At 36.2% G+C, this 24,055-nt stretch overlaps 1 protein-coding gene across 2 annotated transcripts in view; it reads right to left on the bottom strand.

The window, feature by feature from the left end:
* Positions 1 to 20,186, bottom strand: part of rfx3 (regulatory factor X, 3 (influences HLA class II expression)) — a 30,880-nt gene extending 10,694 nt beyond the window's left edge. Inside the window, exons 1-5 of one of the 2 annotated variants that reach the window (XM_048181366.1) lie at positions 19,996 to 20,185; positions 7,542 to 7,666; positions 7,144 to 7,235; positions 3,790 to 4,057; positions 719 to 793 (exon numbers count right to left, since the gene is read on the bottom strand). In XM_048181366.1, the coding sequence (XP_048037323.1) occupies positions 719 to 793; positions 3,790 to 4,057; positions 7,144 to 7,235; positions 7,542 to 7,661 (555 nt within the window). In that variant the 5' untranslated portion in view covers positions 7,662 to 7,666; positions 19,996 to 20,185. Of the gene's footprint in view, positions 1 to 718; positions 794 to 3,789; positions 4,058 to 7,143; positions 7,236 to 7,541; positions 7,667 to 19,995 lie in introns of both variants that reach the window. The other variant, XM_048181369.1, reaches the window with a different exon arrangement.
* Positions 20,187 to 24,055: the final 3,869 nt, after the last annotated feature.

Here is a 24,055-nt window from a genome sequence, read left to right as displayed (position 1 = left end):
GCTGTGGAGTCATTTTCATTGTGAAAGAGCCTACGCAATAACACTAGACAGTTTGATTTCGCTTTAAATGCTCCAGCTCATTAAAGCAGGATGGATTCTGATTGGCTGTCAGTGTTTTTATCGTTCATCAGCTGTAAAAAAAAAAAAAAATCTTTATATTTGAAAGCCGATAACCGATATATTGGCCGATAAATCTAAATCCAAATTTGTATATAATTTTTGATCTGATTACAAAAACAAAAGTCTCACCATTAAAAGTAGTCATGTCCCAAACACATAATTATAATGTTCTCATATAAGCATATGACAGACTTGCACTGCAACTGTATTTTCCTTTTTGAAGAGATTTCAATCATATTTCAAGCTATTTATAATCATCATTATGATCAGTGTGCATCTGAAGTGTCTCAGCTGAAGGAAATAATCCATTATCAGCTTAAATATATCGGCCAAATCGTCTTATCAGGCCGATACCATTAAAAATCGGTACCGATATTGTGGCTGATATATCATGCACCACTAAATCCAGTAATATCTGTCGTTACTGTTATGTTGTGGGATTCTCATAATGATTAAATAGTTTCCGTTACAGTAATCTCCTTGGTGTGAACGGCCTTAAGAAAGAAAGTGTGTGAGAGAGAGGGAGAGAAAAAGCGCAAAGTACCGAAGCAGATCGCTAGGAGACGTGCAAAGCAAAGCTGTTCATGTTACAACTTACATGGCTGTTGAGCAGCGAACTTCTCTGACTGGATAAACCTTCAGACTTTTGGAGCGTCTCAATCGCCATTTCAATCTGATAGACCAAAGAGCAAAAGAATAAAGGAGAACAAAACAAAAAAAGGGGAAATCAAATGAAGGCCGTAGCGACAGAGAGCTGCACTGAAACCAGAGATGAGCAGCAGAAACAGACCCAGCCACCAACACACACTACAGCACCGCACACACAACCATCAGATCCAGCCTTCATTCTGAACTCTACAGGTCATCCGAGACGCTTTCCACGAGCAACGAGACCAATTATTCATATGCAGAGTCAGAAATGCAGATGTTTTCACAAAAAGTGGCACGTTTTAAATCATTGTTGTAATAAAACATGGGCAATAAAACTCCAATTTTTATTCAGTGTAACATCCAATAGGCCGAGATGTGCACATTGTCCCTGTTCTGAAACCTGAGCTGTCTACATAGGGAATATTTTGAGACATCACATGATGTTTATCAAATATGCTGCCTTGTTCTGGTCAGATAAGACAGCACTGCTCGTATGATTATTTCAACTCGTACTTTTAATGCTGAAAACGATCAGACAAACTAATTAAAAACTATTTTACTCAGTATTTGAGCATGTGGTTCTCTTAGGATAATACAATCCACCTTTTTTTAACATTTTTAAGTTATTTTAGCTGTACAAAAACAGTCTTGAAACTGCTATTTGTTATCATATTATTTTAATATTTATGTAAACACACTGGTATGTAGTGCGAATAGTTTTACCGTTTACTGAGTTGATCTGAATAATGACACTTAAGCTGCTTTATTTGAAGTTTGCATCATTGATTCTGTTATTTACATGTTTATTACTGTGAAGCTGGTATAGAAACGCAATAGAAATAAACATGACTTTACTGCACTTTATTCTTTTAGTTATTTTCCTATAGCAGCTCATGAATCTGAAGAAAATAGCTTACTTTCACATTAAAAATAAGGTGGATGTTTGGCAGCTCAAAAGGGTTTGAAACACCCATTATCACATAAAATGTTGATTTACTTTGATTGGTAAAAGCCTGTCTAATTATTCAGATTGACACTTCATTTTAATGAATTAATTAAACTGAAGTATTTGATTTCAAAAGTGTGTTTTTAAGCTCTTTATGCCCTTGAAAATGGCAAAATATTGCCTCTTAAAGTCTAAAAACATTATTTTTGACACTGGCTTTAATCATCACAAGCACATATCAGATTAATTAACCCTGTACCTAATTTGGTAAAGGAAAAATGACTGGCCTTATAAATCACTCATTATGCTGTTATTGGCAAATGTTGCATTCAATCTGTTTCTTTCAATTAGCACAGGTTTTTAAATTAAATAAATAAAACGGTACTATAGTGAGTTTTGCACATATTTATAATATTAATTTTCCACAATATAAATTGGATCTTCTTTACAGAAGAAAATAATTAGCTCCTTTCAGTGAGCTTCAATGTGTTTGTATCGTTTTGAACGAGTCAGTCGGGTGAACCAATGATTTGAAAAGGCCGATTCATAAAAAGAGTCATTTATTTCATTCCTGAATCAATCGAATGAATGAATATTCAAATACAAATTTCGTTATAAAGCTACTTTTTGTCATGTCTATTTGATGCTTTTCTCATTTAACACAATAATGACTTTAAATTATCTTTTGGGAGTAACTTCCCAGCCAAATTTGATGTGCAATTAGTTAATCGCCAAATCGTGTAATTACAATTTTTAATCGCTTGACAGCCCTAATTATTATTATTACTATAATAAATATAAAACCTGTGCTAACTGAAAGAAAACAAGTTGACAAAAAGATTAAATCCAATATTTGGTGATAATATAGCATAACAAGATTTTTTTTTTAGGCCGGTGTCATGACAAATCAGGTCAGTTAATGATTATCCTGAGTATATAACAGTGCTTCCCACACATAGACTTTACTTGGACGGGCCGCCCAGGTATATTAACGGCCGCCCAAGTATATTTGGAGACACATTTATACTTTTATTATTTTTATCCTCTTATACTTTTCTATCTGCCCAAGATAATGAAACCATCCGCGATCGGATAATCTCCCCTCGCCCTATGTGTTTCGTACCTGCTCATTATATGCGCGTCAGAACGGTTTACTCACGCTGACATTCCCACGTGCGCTGCAGAGATGAGGTGGATATTTCACAAAGAGCGCGGCAAGTTGCAAAGTCACAAGGCGGCGCTGTTGCGCGTTTTACAGGCTCACGCAACAGCGCTTCAGAGTGATTCTCAATCAATGAAAAGTGCAGATTTATGCCAAGCGATTGCTAATGAACTCAAGTTGATAAATTATTACAATGTCTACTTTATGGCCTTTATATAACATGTTTTAGACGGTTGTAAGAGTAGACATTTCAAAATAAGAGTCCCGGTGAATTTCGGGCTTGTTTATAATTAAAAGTCACATGCAAAGTTTTTTTTTTTTTTCTTCTGGGCATTATTGGTATTTTGGTTACACAATAAATTGTATTTAATTTGATTTTCCATTTAATTAGTAATTTATTGTAGTCTCCCCCACTGGAAGAAAAGATTATTTGACACATATATTATTCATTATATAAATTTTACTAGTAAAATCTGTGTCCCATTCACTGAGAGAGACACTGTATGACAGCAAGGAGAACATAGGAAAAGGAGAACCATTTAAATGCTATAATTTTGCAAAATTTACATAATATTAGTATGTAATAAAATGTAATAATATGCTATGTAATTAAAAGTAATTTCAATAAATAAAAATACGGTTAAAAATGACACATTATTTGTTTGTCACATGTAGTAGACCATTTTTGTGCCTTGGGTAATAGGAGGATTTTAAGTATATTTCAAACATGTGGGAAGCACTGTATACAAATTATATTAATTTAAAATACAGATAAGGAGTACGAAATTTGTCACTACACCGGCTTTTTGAAGCGTAAGAAGGTTGGGGAATAAACATATTTGGGCAAAAAGGGTTGAAATAACTGGAACATGACATGAGGGTTAAATACAGTGACGTGATTGGAGCTCACCGTGGCGGGGGAGGCTCTGGTGGTCTGAGCCGCGGTGTGAGGGGCGGAGCCATCCATGGAGTTTCCTCCAATCAGATACGCTCCAGAGCTGCTGATGATCTGGCCTCCCGACAGCCCCATGGCCAGAGCGCCGTTCCCGTTGCCGTTGTTGGCCATGCTGTGATTGGTCACCACCGCGCTCACCTGAGCCGAGCTGCCCTGCGTGTCGAAGTAGTTCCCGCCACTGTTCTGGTTGTACAGCTGCGGTTCTGAATATGAATACGTCCGTCTGCCAATAAAACAAGAACAGGCCGCCAGCTGCTTTTTCACTTTCAAATGATTTCTGACATTTTCATTTTATATCAGCGCACACGCTTTTCTTTAATTGACTTGAGAAACATAATAAGTCGTGTCTTGATGGGAGCTTCAGGTGAGAGTGCTGTTTCCATGGATACAGAAATCACCAAAGCATAACTGTTTTATAGAGAACATTGCTTTTGATTGCCATTCTGATGCGTGCTTTCTCCGTTCGCCTGATGACATTTTATTTATAATAGCCAATTTAAAAGTTCTTAGCCTCTTGCTGAGTGAATGTCTAAATATGAACGATCCAAATGCTGTTGAGGGAGAAAACAGACAGAAGCACTTAGGAGAGTTTCAGGTGCTTTTCTGCCGTTTCTTCGGCTGCTTCGGTGAAAGTGCACTCGTTGATGCTTGTGGTCATTTTCAGGTGACTGAGCACAATCCACACAGACGCTCGAGTCTCTCAGAAGCAGCATGTTTCAGTGACACACAGCAGATGGAGTGCGCTAAATCAGTTAAACGCATGCTTTTTTCACACTCATGTAACCCTTATTTTTATCTGCGACAGCATGAGAGACTAAAGGCCCGTTCGCACCAAGAACAATAACTATATTCGCGTCCAAACATTGTTCTGTTTTTTTTCTGCAGCTGTCATCTGTTGCTCGAGCTCTTTAAAGCAGGATGGATTCTGATTGGCTGTCAATGTTTTTATCATTCATCAGCTAGAAAAAAAACATTGTGACAATGATTCCAACAATAATGTTTATCTGCACCATTATTGCTATAGTTGAATGATTTTTAAAACTATAGATGTGTCCCAAATGATGCACTTATATGGAGGTAAAATAATGACAAAAGTCTTTGAAACAACTTACATGCTTATGTTGCTCTAATTGGGAAAAAAATGCATTGCACTAACTGAATAATGAAATTGTGAATGTTTTCATTTGAAATATTCACAGGTTAAATGTTGAATTTCAGCTCCCAAAAATGCAAGCCGTGAAAACGCAATGCATGAAAATGAAAGCATTGTTAGTGTAATGCATTTTTTTTTTCAGTTGGTGCAATTGACCCTTCGCCGGGAGTTTGATTGGCAAGCGATCTAACCAATCATAACGCCGAATTTTGTCCAACAAAGCAGTCAGGAGTTAGAAGATTAACCTCAGTAGACTTGAACTGACGTCTTTCCGCGTTTGAAACAACATACCTTCTGATGTTCATTCATGTTTATTTGATGCTATAAATGAACTAGTAGGAAGAGATGATCGGTTCACGAGCCGCTTGAGCTGAGGAGCTACAGAGATCTGTCACGACACATTAAAGAGCCACAAAACGCTTTTTATTGTTCGAATTTATTAAAAAATTACACAATTTGAAAGCTGGGACTTTGCTTAATACCTGCTCTGTCTTGTCTGTCGACGTGTTGTCAGTGTCCTCTTTGCTCCGCGATGTATTTTTCACTCAATTGGCCCTTTGCAAAGACCCGCCCCCCTTAGTTACTGTTGCTTTGTCCGACAAGCCATGACTGACAACACGTCGACAGACAAGACAGAGCAGGTTACTGATGATATTAAACAAAGTCCCAGCTTTCAAACTGTAATTTTTTAATAAATTCGAACAATAAAAAGCGTTTTGTGGCTCTTTAATGTGTCGTGACAGATCTCTGTAGCTCCTCAGCTCAAGCGGCTCGTGAACCAATCATCTCTTCCTACTAGTTCATTTATAGCATCAAATAAACATGAATGAACATCAGAAGGTATGTTGTTTCAAACGCGGAAAGACGTCGGTTCAAGTCCACCGAGGTTAATCTTCTAACTCCTGACTGCTTTGTCGGACAAAATTCGGCGTTATGATTGGTTAGATCGCTTGTCAATCAAACTCCCAGCGAAGGGTCAATTCAACATGCTTTTTTGTTTCAAAGACTTTTGTCATTCTTTTACTTCCATACACATATACACCATAAACTCAAGTGTGTAGTGTAAACTTTCTAAGGTTATTTTGTCATTCAACATCGCTCACTCTCCGCTTATGTGATTTAAAGCTGCGACAGTCGCGTGTATAAAGTGTCCAACATTCCACTCTTCATTTTTTCAGTTAATTAAGGGCATCATCCCGGTATTTAAAGTGCACATTTTCCATTTGTAATTTTCAGTGTGAACACACTACTTGCAGTAATTCTACTACAAAACATCAAAGAATAGTGCATAAGTACATGCATTGGGATGCACCTTATATCTTTATCGTTATTGTTGTGATTAGGCCTTTATTCTGCACTTATTACAATTTTGATTTTTGAACGCAGCTGTCTGTAGCATGTGCGAACCCAAAAATGAAAATTCAGTCATTTACTCCTGCTCATGTAGTTCCAAACCATGACTTACTTTCTTCCGTGGAACATAAAAGAAGATATTCTGTAGAATGTTGGAAACCAAACAGTTTCATTTCCCATTGACTGCCATTGTATAAACATAAAAAAACTACAGAAATCAATGGCAAATGAAACCATAGATATATATACATAGATGCCTCAGGGCTGAAATGTTAGTCGTCTGCCCTATTAGAACGGTCAAATCTAGTCTGTGACCACTTGAGAGCAAACTGACTGTGCATCTGCAACCTTGTATAAATATGTGTATCTGCAGCAGATATTAGATGATTTTCACAGCATTTAGTTTATCATGAATTTGATAATTCTGCATATGGATATTGCATATTAAGTAAAACACTATAACTATAACTCTGGTTTTTACAGCCATAAGCTGCACAACGCTGTGACATTTTTGATGAAAACTTTGATGATTTGTTAGTGTGAGTGATGAACGGCGTCATGTCGACCGTTTGAAGATGGCAGGCGCGTTGACGTGTCTGGAGCAGTGGCATCTACATATACATATCTATGAATCAAACAGTTTGGTTCCCACATTCAACACAAAATCTTCTTTTGTGATCCACAGAAGAAAGAAATGCATACAGGTTTGGAACGACACGAGGGCAAGTAATTTTTATTTTTGGGAAACTCACATTTCCTATCAGAGAACATGTGTTTGAGATGGGCTTCATGAAAACACTCACATGGTTCCGTTGGTGTAAACGCCATTGTTTTCCTCCTGAACGTACTGCACCTGTGCTTGATACACATGCTGGACCTGTTGAACAGTCTGCGCCTGAAAACACAGCGTTACACTGACAGTGACTCACGGCTCAATAATCACTCCACAATATAGAAATAAGTGGTTTCAGTAGCAGCTTTGTAATGGACCCTTTTCACATTTCCATGCTTCTCAGAAGCAGAAGTCGTCACAGTTGTATCATATAGCGGTGAACGGAAACTACAACAAATATACTTTTTGCGTTCCCAAGAAAATCCATTATAGCGTTTCTATGGCTTTCCAAAAGAGGAAAAACATCTAATTTGAATGAGGATGATTTTCCCACACTATTGTGGTGTGTTTGTGTATGAAGCGCCTCACCTGCTGCTGGACGGGCACCTGAGACGCCACCTGCTGGCCACTGACCGCAGGCTGCACAGGCACGCTGGTCTGGAGGGGCACGTTGGACGTGGAGTCAGCGCCGGCCTCTGGGGTCTGCATGGCGCCTGAGACACAGAATCATTCGCCGCTTAAAACAACCACATGGTCACTTTAGTATCAGCACACTCTCCTCAACAACACCTGATTTGAGGAATCATTCAAATTTTATTTTTTCATCTCGGTTAAAGTTTTAGTATTTGTTGTGTTTTTGACATTTTTAATAGTTTCTTTTATACATATCGTCGCTGTCAAAAACCTCCATTTGAAGCTTGATTTTGGTATTAAGTGTTAGTTTTCTGTCATTAATTACTCTCCCTCATGTCGTTCCACACCCGTAAGACCTTCGTTCATCTTCAGAACACAAATTAAGATATTTTTGATGAAATTCAAGACTTGTCTATAGACGGCAATATAATCAACACTTTCAAGGTCCAGAAAGGAACTAAAGACATTGTTAAAACAGTCATGTGACTGCAGTGCTTCAACCTTAATGTTATGAAGAGACGAGAATACTTCCAGGTTCTAAGGAGCCTTATTGGTCGGCTCCTGCGTCAGCATCACATGCATGCATCACGTGATCAGCTTTGTCGGCGTTCTGAGGCAGAACCTGGAAGCGCTGCAATGAAGTATTCTCGTCTCTTCATAACATTAAGGTTGAACCGCTGCAGTCACATGACTGTTTTAACGATGTCTTTAGTTCCTTTCTGGACCTTAAATGTGGTAATTTTGTTGCTTTCTATTGAGGATATAAAAAAAACCTCTTAGATTTCATCAAAAATACCTTAATTTGTGTTCTGAAGATGAACGAAGGTCTTACGGGTGTGGAACGACATGAGGGAGAGTAATTAATGACAGAAATTTTATTTTTGGGTGAACTAACCCTTTAAGAAAATCCTGTCCGTTGAGCTTCTTGAGTTCATGAGACGCTATTAGTGTCACAGTTCACTCCGACTCGCACAGAAAAACACACAAGTGCGAAATCAAGATTAATAAAAACGCGACATGAAATACAGCACCTAAAAATCCTAATAAAGTTGAATATCTGCAGAACTCCAGTTGTCAGGTGACAGTCAGAATGATGGCTGACAGATGTGAACACCATAACTTCTTGTCAAGACAGATATATTCAGATTTAACTGCTTTAATATGGACATTTACAAAAAAAATCTTAGAAAGAAATAAGGGTATTAGAACAACATCAGGTTGAGTAAATAATGCCTTAATTGTCATTTTAGGGTGAGCTATCCCTTTAAGATTTTCAACTAATATTTATTTTATTTCAATGAACAGAAATGTTTTAATTAATAACCCTGTGACGCACACACTTAATCCGAGCATGATGCTCGTCTAATAACAACCCTGAGGATCGTTACCCAAAGAATAAAAGATAATATTGTTTTATCATGCTCGGGTCACTTCCTGTCCTCATCAGAGAGTGATTCTGCTTACACAAACACACAGCGGTGATGTGGAGGTTATCTGTGTGAGCGGAGAACGCTGGCCGGACCCAAAGCAATAAATGAAGTTAATATTTAATGTTCTCGGCAGGTTTGTCTCCGCTCGCGCTCTAAACCGACGAGAAGCAGCCGTCCGCTGCTGAACTCAGTTCTGTGAGAAATCACATCTTTACGTTTGCATCGGTGTTTCTCGCATGTAAACAAGCGGTGTTTGAGCAGCGGCGCTGGAGCGTACACGAGTTTCCATGATCAGGTCTCTCCAGGTTAATTACCCTGCTGCTCCCCAGAGGCTCCTGCCACCTCCTCTTCCTCTGTTCCTCATTTACCTGAAGGGTGCAGGTGGTGTTGTGTTCACTTCACCTCCCCCTCAGCCCTAAACGTCTGATTACCCAGCATTCCTGCCTCGCACATAATCAGGCCGTTTCCAGTGCACACACACTAATGAGTCAACATTCGAACGCTGTGGATCACCATCAACTGTTGTTTTTTTTTATTAGCATCAACTTTAAAACATGATGCAGCACTATTATGACTCCAAACTGGCTGAATCTTAAGTCTTAATTCGATTTTTTTTCTCCTCACACAATCCTTCATTAAACAGACTTTCATTCTAATTAGAATCCGTTCTTGGTAAATGCTACAAATATGTCCTCTGAAATGCTGCGACAGATGTGGATTTGCAATGTAAACACACAAAACCTTCATCCTGTTTATAAATATGAGACAAATTAGAGACGTATTGAATGCAGGTTTTTTCTGCAGTTTATGACAATGATGTCCTTGAACATCTATAGAATTGGTTCTCAGGAAAAAACCTTGATACATTTTTTTTTTTTTTCTCAATTTTAAACATTTTACAAACAATAGATCACAAGAAGAGAGTTAAAAACCTTGATAAATTTCAATGATCAAATGCAACTTACCAACTGTTTATTTAACATAATGAAATAAATAAATACTATGGTCAGTGTTGGGGTAACGCATTACAGGTAATGTGAGTTACATAATCAGATTACTTTTTCAAGTAACTAGTAAAGTAACGCATTACTTTTAAATTGACAACAAAATATCTGAGTTACTTTTTCAAATAAGTAATGCAAGTTAGCTCTACTGTCACCAAACGAATTAAAAACAAACAAGCAAGCCAGTCCAAGTAAGAAAAAGTAACGCACAAGTAACGCAACACATTACTTTCTAACTAAGTAATGCAATTAGTTACTTTTTTTAGAGAGTATCAGAATTGTAATGTTACTTTTAAAGTAACTTTCTCCAAAACTGACTATGGGAAATGAAAAAGATCTAACCAACTACGTCATTAGAATAATAAATAAATAAATACTAAAGTAAATGCAAATGATCACATGCAAATAACCAACTGCATAATTGGCATAAATAAATAAATAAATGCAAAGACTGCGTAATTTGCATAATAAATTATTACTAAAGTAAATGCAAATGATCACATGCAAATAACCAACTGCGTAATTTGCATAATAAATAAATACTAAAGTAAATGCAAATGATCGCATGCAAATAACCAACTGCATAATTGGCATAAATAAATAAATAAATGCAAAGACTGCATAATTTGCATAATAAATTATTACTAAAGTAAATGCAAATGATCACATGCAAATAACCAACTGCGTAATTTGCATAATAAATAAATACTAAAGTAAATGCAAATGATCGCATGCAAATAACCAACTGCATAATTGGCATAAATAAATAAATAAATGCAAAGACTGCATAATTTGCATAATAAATTATTACTAAAGTAAATGCAAATGATCACATGCAAATAACCAACTGCGTAATTTGCATAATAAATAAATAAATGCAAAGACTGCGTAATTTGCATAATAAATTATTACTAAAGTAAATGCAAATGATCACATGCAAATAACCAACTGCGTAATTTGCATAATAAATAAATACTAAAGTAAATGCAAATAATCACATGCAACTAACCAACTGCGTAATTTGCATAATAAATAAATACTAAAGTAAATGCAAATGATCGCATGCAAATAACCAACTGCATAATTGGCATAAATAAATAAATAAATGCAAAGACTGCGTAATTTGCATAATAAATTATTACTAAAGTAAATGCAAATGATCACATGCAAATAACCAACTGCGTAATTTGCATAATAAATAAATACTAAAGTAAATGCAAATGATCGCATGCAAATAACCAACTGCATAATTGGCATAAATAAATAAATAAATGCAAAGACTGCGTAATTTGCATAATAAATTAGTACTAAAGTAAATGCAAATGATCACATGCAAATAACCAACTGCATAATTGGCATAAATAAATAAATAAATGCAAAGACTGCGTAATTTGCATAATAAATTATTACTAAAGTAAATGCAAATGATCACATGCAAATAACCAACTGCGTAATTTGCATAATAAATAAATACTAAAGTAAATGCAAATGATCGCATGCAACTAACCAACTGCGTAATTTGCATAATAAATAAATACTAAAGTAAATGCAAATGATCGCATGCAACTAATCAACTGCATAATTAGCATAATTAATAAATAAATGCAACTAACCAACTGCATAATTAGCATAATAAATAAATACTAAAGTAAATGCAAATGATCACATGCAAATAACCAACTGTGTAATTTGCATAATAAATAAATACTAAAGTAAATACAAATTATCACATGCAACTAACCAACTGCATAATTATCATAATTAATAAACATATAAAAACAAAAGTTTTTTTTAACAACTCGTTACTTTTGGTTTTATCTGGTCTAACTGCAGTATTTCAGCACACATTCATCTGTCATTTGGACACTTGACAAATCAGACAGATGTTTATGGTCTATGAAACATGGACTGGTCATGTGACATGCTCTCATCCTAACCCTAACCCAAAAATCACAAACAAAAAGCTGAAAGAAAATGCAGCCCAGACTACATTAAATCCAGGTTCCACTTGCGACAAGGACTCACCAACAACCGTGTGTTTTGAAGAACAATTTCAGACCATTTTCACAACTAAAGTTGACTTTGTCATGTTAATAATGTTGTATCGTGAAATCAGTGTTTGATTATCTAGATTGACTTGATAAATCATTTTGGCACTTGACATCCAATGTAAAAATGTGCATGTTGATGCGAGTCCCGGATCTATATTGTCTGAAGTAACCCCACCTGCTCCCTGCGGCTGCATAAACAGGCACCTGTCTGAGCGCTGCTCCACCCCCACCCCAGCTGACTTCACCTCCGCTCATTCATCCGCTCCCCTGTGGGCCACTTAAACCCAGAGCTCCGCTCCGCAACTGCAGCTCAATGCCGAAGGGTAACAAAGGCCCAAGAGGAGGGCGACACTTGCTGCCTCTCTCCCCCCACGACCCCGAATCTGCCCCGCCACAGAGTCAGGGGTCAAATGTGCTTTTGGGACACCATATATATATATATTAGTGGCCAAAAGTATGTCCAGCCTAGGAAAATTGACATCTTCACCCTTTTTTCAAATATTATTAAAGATTTTGTAGTCATATTGCATATTTGTGCTTGGAGTCGATCTTATTTGTGATAATAATGCAAAGAAACAAACATAATTTTTGGCCAGACTGTTACAAAGAAATTATGAACACATGCAAAAAAAAAAAAAAAAAGAGAGCACCAACCAAATATTAATAACTGATTATGTTGAAGTCAATGTTTGCTTTTTCTATGCATTTTTTTTTTTTTTTTTTGCATAGTAAAATAAATCCTGTAGTTGTAGTTTGCTTTTTTGCCAAATAATTTAGTCAGATAAATACCTCAACCAAATTTAGTGTTTTGTTCTTCCCTCATATTTAAAATAAAAAATATTTCCTCATTTTTTGATGGTTTAATTGAACTTGTAGGGTCATTAAAAAAAAATCCCCTCAGGACATTTTTGGACACTAAGACTACTGTATATAGACACATTCACAAATTCAGCTGTAAAGCAGCTCTACAGAAGACAATATTGTCATTATTAGTCATATATATATATATATATATATATATATATATATATATATATATATATATATATATATATATATATATATATATATATATACACATTAGGGCTGTCAATCGATTAAAAATTTTAATCTAATTAATTACATACTCTGTGATTAATTAATCTAAATTAATCGCATACATAATTTTTGCTGTGAAAGTATTAAATATTTAAATTCAAATTAATCAATGAATAATCAGCATTAGTGACATTAAATTCAAAAACCCTTTTATTATTATTAAACAAAATAAATTCAATAAATTCAAAAGTGCTTCAGGAAGAAGATTTGATGATGTGTGCCGTAACACCAGAGGTTGCATTAGACTTTAAACTGTCCATCATTTTGACGGAGAGGTTTGTAAAAAATCCGTCATAATCTATTATTACCCGTCATTTTAATTTCCATCTTTTAATTATAATAACACATTTAATTGCTTTTATTTTTGTTCACATTTTAATTGGTAATTCACACGTGAAATTTCTCTGTACTGTACTATAGGCTAGGTGTTGGTAGCCATTAAAGAAAACGTGGTTTCATATTCATGTTTAAATAGTCCTATGTTATGTTTTAAATTCATCTATTTGATTATGAAAAGTGAATATATTAGGAGACATGGAGTGAGTCAGACATGATTTTGACCACTTCATGAAGTTTTGTTTGGTAGAAAGCCTTTCTTTAAAGTGAATTTCGTTTTGTAAAAATTGTATCTTAATTTTAATCAATGTTTCATCAACCAATTGCCTGGATGTAATAAATAAGAATCAAATATAGCAGAAAATATAATCATAACACGGAGGCGCGGGAGCGATCACTGGCGCGTGAACTGGAACGCATCTTACATGAATGAAAAGAAACTCAGCGTATAGACTGCTTGTGTAAGAGACATGAGAAATATTTCTATAGAAAGCATAAAATATCTAGCCTACTTTAACGATGTGCTAGGTCGTACCTCCGGATTAACGTTAACTCCTGGATGTTTTGCATTGATGTGGTAGCCTACTTTAGAGTGGACGAACTCCGGTGATATGCAAATTCCTTGCTGCAGACATTGCAGACGACTTTATTTTTATCAACACTTCCATCAGGCCGTTTTTATAAGTAAATGTTCCAGTCAATGATCCAGGCAGCGCCAGCGCGTTCTCGTCTCTCTCCTTCATTTTACAGTCGAATGGTGGCTAGAACTGCTCCAGGTTCAAATGTCAATATGGAATGGATTAATCTGCGTTATTTTTTTAACGCGTTATTTTTTCTCAGATTAATTAATCGAAATTAACGCGTTATTTTGACAGCCCTAATATATATATATATAGTGATGACCGATTTCAAAACACCACTTCAGAGCTTTACGAATCAAATCAGTGATTCGGATCTCCTATCAAAGTCACTGAAATCACGTGACTTTGGCGATCCGAATCACTGATTTGATTCGTAAAGCTCTGAAGTGGTGTTTTGAAATCGGTCATCACTATATTGTTGAAAAGTCGTTATTTGGGTTTTTTGGTGCACCAAAAATATTCTTGTGGCTTTATAATATTAATATTGAACCACTGTACTCACATGAACTGATTTAAATATGTTTTTAGTACATTAATGGATCTTGAGAGAGGAAATGCTGGCTATGCAGGCCTCACTGAGCCATCGGATTTCATCAAAAATATCTTAATTTGTGTTCTGAAGATGAATGAAGGTCTTACGGGTGTGGAACGACATGAGGGTGAGATAAATTACATTATTTTCATTTTTGGGTGAACTAATTGTTTAAGAAATGAAAAGCTACTAGTGTTAGAAGAACTGTTGTGAAACACATAACGTGCTAGAAACATAATAATCACTGCAATAATGATCCGATCAAACACTCTTAAGCATTTGCCTATTTAAATCAGCAACTTTTGGGTTGGGCAGTGTGTAAATATTCAGCGCAATAATATAATAAAATCTCAAGACATTGATATTGGAATCAGCTACTAAAAAGAAAATCCCATATGACCACTAGTGTCACATTTCAAACAAACAAAACAATCGAATCAACTGCACTGACTGAGCGTGAAGCTAAAATGTCCAGAATACAGTAACGATCAGTAAAGCAAAGACATCTGAAGCGATCACAGTAGCTGATGTATATTTAGCATTTCCAGGGGTGGTTTAGACTGGAAAAAAAACACACTAAAATAAACCAAAAATAAAATAAAATAAAGAGTCTTGATTAATCTTGATTAAAAAGAGAAAAAAAAACTGTAGAAGCTCTGAAAGGTTTTTTCTGAGCAGCATCCGCCCACACACCCGTGAGCCGTGAACCTCAATGGGTTTAGCTTGAAATGAAATGGATATGAATTATTTACTCAATCAGTATCTCTTAAAGTGATTGGAAAGGCAACAGGATACAGCGGACAGGTGGTGCGGCCCCGTTTCAACTCTACACCTGACCGTAGATAAGTGGTAACGTGAGCTGTTAACTAGCGGTTTCTGACATCCTGTCCTCTAGGTTCGGCATTAACGGACCAGTGAAGGGGGATAGAAAACGACAGAAAATAAACCTAAAGCTCTGGACCCGAGAGAGACACCTGCAATAACATGATCGACTTCATTAGCTTTCGTTTGCTTTCAGACACATCATAAAAATCTTTCCACTCCCTCAACTTTAACTTTCCACAATATCGAAGTGTGCATTTCTGCATCAGGTTGGATGGAGAGATATCCCATGCTGCCTCTCTCCACTGAGCACATGTCAGGTCTTCTCCAGCACCTGTTCCTCGGCCTATAATGAAGACAACAGGGGAAGCGAGACGCTGCTTCATCTCGCAGAGGACCCTGACGCAACTCCAGGAAACCCTCAGCGATTTGCTTAGGTGCGGCTGGAATATGTGCAGATAGGTCACATTTCTGCATCCATCATCGCCAGCTTCTGCGCCAAGAGACTACAAACGAACGTGGCTAAAACTGACACGGCCTTTTAGCTGTTACAGGCCATTGCCAAGTTATGCTGAGCCATCAAACAAACTCCAGCAGACGGTGTCAATCGCAGCCTGTATGTTTGTGTCTATTAAAAACCGTCATCTCTGGGACTTTAAAAAAGACCTTTGCATCTCCTGTATTATTACAGGGCAAACATCAGAAAAACGTGGCAAATGGACGGACATGCAAACATGATGAACACTGTCCAGTTTCACTGGTTGTGAAATAAAATTACGATGATTATTTCGACAACATTCATCGGCAACATCACTGCAATATGATCTAGGATGCATTTGCATTTCCATGACCTTCCCAGCATTTTCTCATTTATCCATAGTAATAAGCAGGGAAGCACCACTAATAATCACGATTATTTGTTCTTTTTACATCAGAATTACGCAAGCACAAATGAAGAAAACGTCAACTCGTACGCAAGGTTTATTTTACTTTATCTCTCTACATGAACACTGGTAAAACCTTAAGAAGCTTCTCTCAAAAGCTAAACATAATATTAATTACAATAATTCTAAATTATGTTAATGCTTAAAATATTTTGTATTACAGCACGGAGTAAATGCATTTATCGCAGAAGATTATACTTAAAGGGTTACTTCACCTAAAATGAAATTCTCTCCCTCATGTCGTTCCACACCCGTAAGACTTTCGTTCATCTTCAGAACACAAATTAAGATATTTTTGATGAAATCCGAGACTCGTCCATAGACAGCAATATAATCAACACTTTCAAGGTCCAGAAAGGTACTAAAGACATCGTTAAAACAGTCATGTGACTGCAGTGCTTCAACCTTTTCAGCGACTGAAAAGAACACTTGTGCGCAAAAACAAAACAAAAATAACCACTTTATCCAACAAACTCGCCTCTCCTCTGTCATTCTGCTATTCTAGTTTTGTTGCAGCGCTTCTACGTTTTGCGTCAGAACGCCGGCTCAGTATTGGCTGACGCCTGGTCACATGATCAGCATGACACATGCTTGTGATGCTGACACAGGAGCCGACGTAAACACCGAAGCGCTGAACTGCATCAACGAGTCTGACAGGAGAGACGAATTTGTTGAGAGAAGTCGTTATTTTTGTTTTGTTTTTGCGCACAAAAAGTATTCTCGTCTCTTCAATAGATTAAGGTTGAACCACTGCAGTCACATGACTGTTTTAACAATGTCTTTAGTACCTTTCTGGACCTTGAATGTGGTAATTTCGTTACTTTATATAGAGGATAAAAAAAGTGTCTTGGATTTCATCAAACATATCTTAATTTGTGTTCTGAAGATGAACGAAGGTCTTACGGGTGTGGAACGACATGAGGGTGAGTAATTAATGACAGAAATTTCATTTTGGGGTGAACTAGGCTAACCCTTTAACTCTTTCCCTGCCATTGACATGTTTTGCCGGTATTCTGTGTCTCACAGTAGGGGGTGCTATTACGCATTATCTGAAACAGTAGAGAATCTCCAGATCAAAACACAGGCGAAGAAGAAGCAGTAGTCTTTGAGCGAAAAAAAGTGATTTTCTCAGCTTTTTCTTCAAAATGTAGCTTTTTAAATTAAACTTATCCACATTCAAGTGTTGATAAAAAAAGAATGCATGAAGCTAGCATACATTTTTTTTCTCTTTCATTTGACATATTGCATGCTCAGATATTCATACAACAAAATATTCTGGGGGCCATGAAATTTTTGTGAAAATGATTTTAAAAAATGCTGGCGCTGGCAACTTTATTAGAAAATAGTTAAATAATCAAGAGTAATCGTGCAGCCCTAGTAATAAATACTTTGGCAATATGCCAAGAAGCATCAAGCCATGTAATGTGAAGAAGAAAAAAAAAAATCAGAATTTGTTGGGCTGGGCTGAAAATATTGATTCCACAATTTTAATGGATTCTCATTTTGATGAACCGATATTGATTCTTAAATCCCAAGGTTGATCTTTTAGATGCCGTTTACAGTTGATGCGCAAACAAAACTTCACTAAACATGGCTCCTGCCATCCAATAATCACAATAATCTTTGATATGAAACAGTCTCAGCTTTCAAGTTCAGTCAGTTTCATCTCTAAATTCACTCAAATGTGTTTTTGTGTCTCTTTACTACTAGTTACAGCACCAAATCAACATGCATGAACATCAGAAGGAATGTTGAAAGATCCACAACAACTTACTGAAATCAATCGTGTCTCATGTAATCGATCAATCAGTGTTTCAACAGCGGAAAAGACGTCAATAAAACAGCTTAACGTCACATTCAATGACCATAAACTCAGTTAACTAGAAAAATAACTCTAGAGAGGAGCATTCTGATTAGTATGCACTATAAATTCAGTAAATTTTTACTCAAGTCAACCTGTTCTTCAATAATGTATAAATCCAAAAAAAATGGAGTAAAATCATAATTAAGGCATTATAAAGTTGTTATAACATTAATTTTAACCTGTAATATTATAGTAATAGTTTCACTCACTGTATAGTTTACAGCATTATAGTTTTTTTTTTTTTGCTAGAGAAAAATATATATGAATGAAATTAATCAATATTGAATCGAGATTGCAAGCTTGTGAACTAAAACCCAAACTATTTACTCTTTACTACTAGTTACAGCACCAAATCAACATGCATGAACATCAGAAGGAATGTTGAAAGATCCACAACAACTTACTGAAATCAATCGTGTCTCATGTAATCGATCAATCAGTGTTTCAACAGCGGAAAAGACGTCAATAAAACAGCTTAACGTCACATTCAATGACCATAAACTCAGAAAAATATCTCGAGAGGAGCGTTTTGATTAATATATGCACTATAAATCCAGTATATTCTTAATCAGCCATCTTCAATATTTAATGATTGGAGTAAAATCATAATTATGGCATTATTATAACGTTAATATTATAGTAATAGGTTCCGCCTCTGTATAGTTTACACCATTATAGTTTTTTTACTTGAGAAAAATATAAATAAATGAAAATTAATCAATATTAATCAAGCTTGTGAACTGAAACCCAATCATGCAATTCGTGTGTGGTTTGTTATAAATGAATCTGCATATTAACAGGTGGATTTTACACAGCTGTGCAAATAATCAGTGAGATTATAACAACACAGACATCTAAAGATCTGCCTATATAGACAGAGATGCTGCTCCACTAGTTCATGATGCCCAAACAGATTGTGTTTATGATCCATGATGCCCAAATAAGCTGCCCACTAAGGCTTCTATGTAGGGAGCATGACAGGTTTTGAGACACAGCCACTGAGGGCCAATAGCTTAGCAAGACTAACTCCTGCTTTATAACAATAGAAGACAGACAGATAATCTTCATATGCGGCATTAAATCTCACAGAATCACACCTAAAATCCTCTAGCATTATTTATCATCCGAACATAAAAACACAAACATCTCGCTGAGGAAAAAAAAATCATTGTTTCGTTTACAAATGAGCGTCTGAGGCTAATGATAATGCAACACCCAACGACTGAAATGACTCAAATATACACATTGAAGACTGTATTTTACATCTAAACGCTTGAGAATACACATAAAGATGTGATTTTGAACACAAACACAAAGTGTAATAAAGAATCGCCTCAGTCGGGCTCACGATGCTAACGTTAGCCGCTTAGCAACACCTGCATCGTGAGAAAATGATGCTGCGCTTCCATTCAACACCATTTTCATCGCGTTTTCTGCGTTAGGATCTCGTCATTAAACTTATAATCATCCTTTAGCGCTATTCAGACGCCGACAGATGTCGTACATAAAAGCAGATGAGAAGCGAAACATCTGGACGCGCCGCGTCAATAGAAACAGAACGAACCGTCAGAGAAAGAACCAGCAGAACGACACCGTCAATCTCCTCAGATTCACTCCAATAATCGCGGATAAAAACACATGCAGCGGTTAAACAGCGAACACATTCGGTTAATATTGAAATATTCACCTGGACTAGTGTGTGGATGAGGATGAGGATGGTAGGAAGGTGGTGGTAAGGATGGAGCGGAGAGGAGGAGGTTGTTGTTGTTATTGTTGGTGGGTTACAGTCGCCAGGACTACGGTGACTATGGCGCTGCAGCTCGGGGCAACGGTTGCTATAAAGCGCGCCGCGTAAACGAACTTGACGCTGCGGAAAGAGGCGGAGCTATCATATAAAGCTCTGCGCGCAACCGAACCTGACGCTGGAGGGGAGGGGGCGGAGCCAGCGAGGGTGGGAGGGAGCAATAATTTGCGGCTGATTTATTGCTTAAAGGATTAGTTCACTTTCAAATTAAAATTTCCTGATAATTTACTCACCTCCATGTCATCCAAGATGTTTGTCTGTCTGTCTTCAGTCGAAAAGAAATTAAAGGTGCCATAGAATGCTTTTTCACAAGATGTAATATATGTCTCAGAATGTGTCTGTGAAGTTTCAGCTCAAAATACCCCACAGATTTTTTATTATTCATTTTTTAAGTGCCTATTTTGGGGCATAATTAGAAATGCGCCGATTCAGTGTGTGTCCCTTTAAAGGGTTAGTTCACCCAAAAATGACAATAATGTCATTAATTATTCACCCTCGTGCCGTTTAAACACCCGTAAGACCCATGTCGAATCATGATTCGGATCGCGTGTCAAACCACCAACGGCTGAAATCACGTGACTTTGGCGCTCCGAACCGCTGATTCGACACAAAAGATTCATAACGCTCTGAAGCTTCCTGAAGCAGTGTTTTGAAATCGGCCATCACTATATAAGTCGTTATTTAGTTTTTTTGGTGCACCAGAAATATTCTCGTGGCTTTATAATATTAATATTGAACCACTGTACTCACATGAACTGATTTAAATATGTTTTAGTACATTAATGGATCTTGAGAGAGGAAATGCTGGCTATGCAGGCCTCACTGAGCCATTGGATTTCATCAAAAATATCTTAATTCGTGTTCCGAAGATGAACGGAAGATGAAGATGAAGGTCTTACGGGTGTGAAACGACATGAGGGTGAGTAATTAATGACAGAATTTCCATTTTTTTACAAAGTTCACACAGCTAATATAACCCTCAAATGGATCTTTACAAGATGTTCGTCATGCATGCTGTTTGCATGCTTCGAATTATGTGAGTAAAGTATTTATTTTGATGTTTGAGTTTGAGGCTGTGCTCTGTGGCTAACGGCTAATGCTACACTGTTGGAGAGATTTATAAAGAATGAAGTTGTGTTTATGAATTATACAGACTGCAAGTGTTTAAAAATGAAAATAGCGACGGCTCTTGTCTCCGTGAATACAGTAATAAACGATGGTAACTTTAACCACATTTAACAGTACATTAGCAACATGCTAATGAAACATTTAGAAAGACAATTTACAAATATCACTAAAAATATCATGATATCATGGATCATGTCAGTTATTATTGCTGCCATTTTTCGCTGTTGTTCTTGCTTACCTAGTCTGATGATTCAGCTGTGCACAGATCCAGACGTTAATACTGGCTGCCCTTGTGTAATGCCTTGAACATGGGCTGGCATATGCAAATATTGGGGGCGTACATATTAATGATCCCGACTGTTACGTAACAGTCAGTGTTATGTTGAGAGTCGCCTGTTCTTCAGAGGTCTTTTAAACAAATCAAATTTACTTAAGAAGGAGGAAACAATGATGTTTGAGACTCTCTGTATGTCATTTCCATGTACTGAACTCTAATTATTTAACTTTATTTTAATTATTCATTTCTTTTCGACTGAAGAAAGAAAGACATGAACATCTTGGATGACATGGAGGAGAGTAAATTATTAGGACAATTTTATTTGAAAGTGAACTAATCCTTTAACATGTGTTCTGAGGAATCATATTTGGGATGAAACTACAAACGCAAGCATGCATTGTAAAAGAAATAACTATATTTAAACCACCAATTGGAGGTGCCCAACGCGGAGTGGGCGGGGCTTTCAGGTTGAGATGAAAGACAAAGGCGGGGCTTGTGCTTCAAAGCAGAAACCACTTTCCCTTGCACTCAAAAGCACGTGTTTGTAGTTGAAATGCAAAAATCAACCTCACTTTTGATGAATTCTGCTGAATAATGAGAATCAGATGCATAGGAAATTAATTAACTACATGTACTTACTATAGAGTTGGGACTAGTTACTTGTAATTATGCATAATTTACTGTTATTACGTGTAACTACAATACCATTCAAAAGTTTGGAAACATTACTATTTTTAATGTGTTTGAAAGAAGTCTCTTATGCTCATTAAGGCTGAATTTATTTGATCAAAAATACAGAAAAAAACAGTAATATTGTGAAATATTATTACAATTTAAAATAATGGTTTTCTATTTGAATATACTTTAAAATACAATTTTTTTCTGTAATGCAAAGCTGAATTTTCAGCATCATTCCTCCAGTCTTCAGTGTCACATGATCCTTCAGAAATCATTCTAATATGATGATTTGACACTCAGTTATTATCAAAGTTGGAAACAGTTGTGTTGCTTAATATTTTTTGGAACTTGTGATACTTTTTTCAGGATTCATTGATGAATAAATAGTCAAAAAGAACGGCATTTATTCAAAATATAAATATTTTCTAACAATATAAATCTTTACTATCACTTTTTTTCAATTTAACACATCTGTGCTGAAAAAAAAAAAAAACTTTTGAATGGTAGTGTACGTCACTTTAAAATCAAGTGTTACCTTACTTTTTACAACAGATGCTTTTTTTCTTGCAAAAATGTTTAGATATGTTTGTTTTCCAAAGGAAAATCATTAGATTTAATGTTAACAATTCACTGAGATTGGAGCATTAAAGAAAAAGCAAAGATATTTTGACATTCTGGTCTGTTTTGGAGGAATTATCCCAAAATAAAATGCACAACTCAAGTGCTAAACAAGGTTGTAATGCAAACCTCAATGTTCAAAGATGATTTTATCAGATAAAACTGAACAAACATATGCATAAATATGTACATATCAGTATGGCTTTAATCTGTGTTAAGTGCATTTTGTTGGTATATTTATAATTTTCATGAACTATTTACATACAGTGGCCCCAAAATACATTTGTTCACTTGTTATTTTTAAAACATTAAAGCATGTGTCATTTATTGTAAGGAAAGATGCACAAACATGCTTTTTAAGCTAAACATTTGGCACAAAGAAGTTTGTCTGGTTTTTAAAAAATAAAAGAAGAGATTAAGTTTTGTGTCCAAAAGTGATGTTTTAAAGGTGCCCTAGAATGCTCTTTCACAAGATGTAATATAAGTCTAAGGTGTCCCCTGAATGTGTCTGTGAAGTTTCAGCTCAAAATACCCCATAGATTTTTTTAATTAATTTTTTTAACTGCCTATTTTGGGGCATCATTAACTATGCACCGATTCAGCGTGCGGCCCCTTTAAATCTCGCGCTCCCCTCCCCCCGAGCTCTCGACTATAATACAGTGCATAAACAAAGTTTACACAGCTAATATAACCCTCAAATGGATCTTTACAAGATGTTCGTCATGCATGCTGCATGCATGCTTCGAATTATGTGAGTAAAGTATTTATTTGGATGTTTACATTTGATTCTGAATGATTTTGAGGTTTTGCTCCGTGGCTAAAGCTAACATTACACACTGCTGGAGAGATTTATAAAGAATGAAGTTGTGTTTATGCATTATACAGACTGCAAGTGTTTAAAAATGAAAATAGCGATGGCTCTCTTGTCTCCGTGAATACAGTAAGAAACGATGGTAACTTTAACCACATTTAACAGTACATTAGCAACATGCTAACGAAACATTTAGAAAGACAATTTACAAATATCACTAAAAATATCATGATATCATGGATCATGTCAGTTATTATTGTCAAAGTCCCTTTAAGACAAGTCATTTCACTCGGCGGCCATCTTTGAAACGCCTCTCGGGCATCCTGGGCATCATGCAATCTCTTTGAATGGGGAAACATCAAATTCTCCAAAACTGTTCGCCAACCTTACGATTAAATTTCATATTTGAAATCACCAATGAAATCTAACAA

This window comes from Megalobrama amblycephala, linkage group LG2 (assembly GCF_018812025.1).
Source record: "Megalobrama amblycephala isolate DHTTF-2021 linkage group LG2, ASM1881202v1, whole genome shotgun sequence".
Taxonomy (NCBI): Eukaryota; Metazoa; Chordata; class Actinopteri; order Cypriniformes; family Xenocyprididae; genus Megalobrama; species Megalobrama amblycephala.
This window is presented reverse-complemented; position numbering and strand designations above follow the sequence as displayed.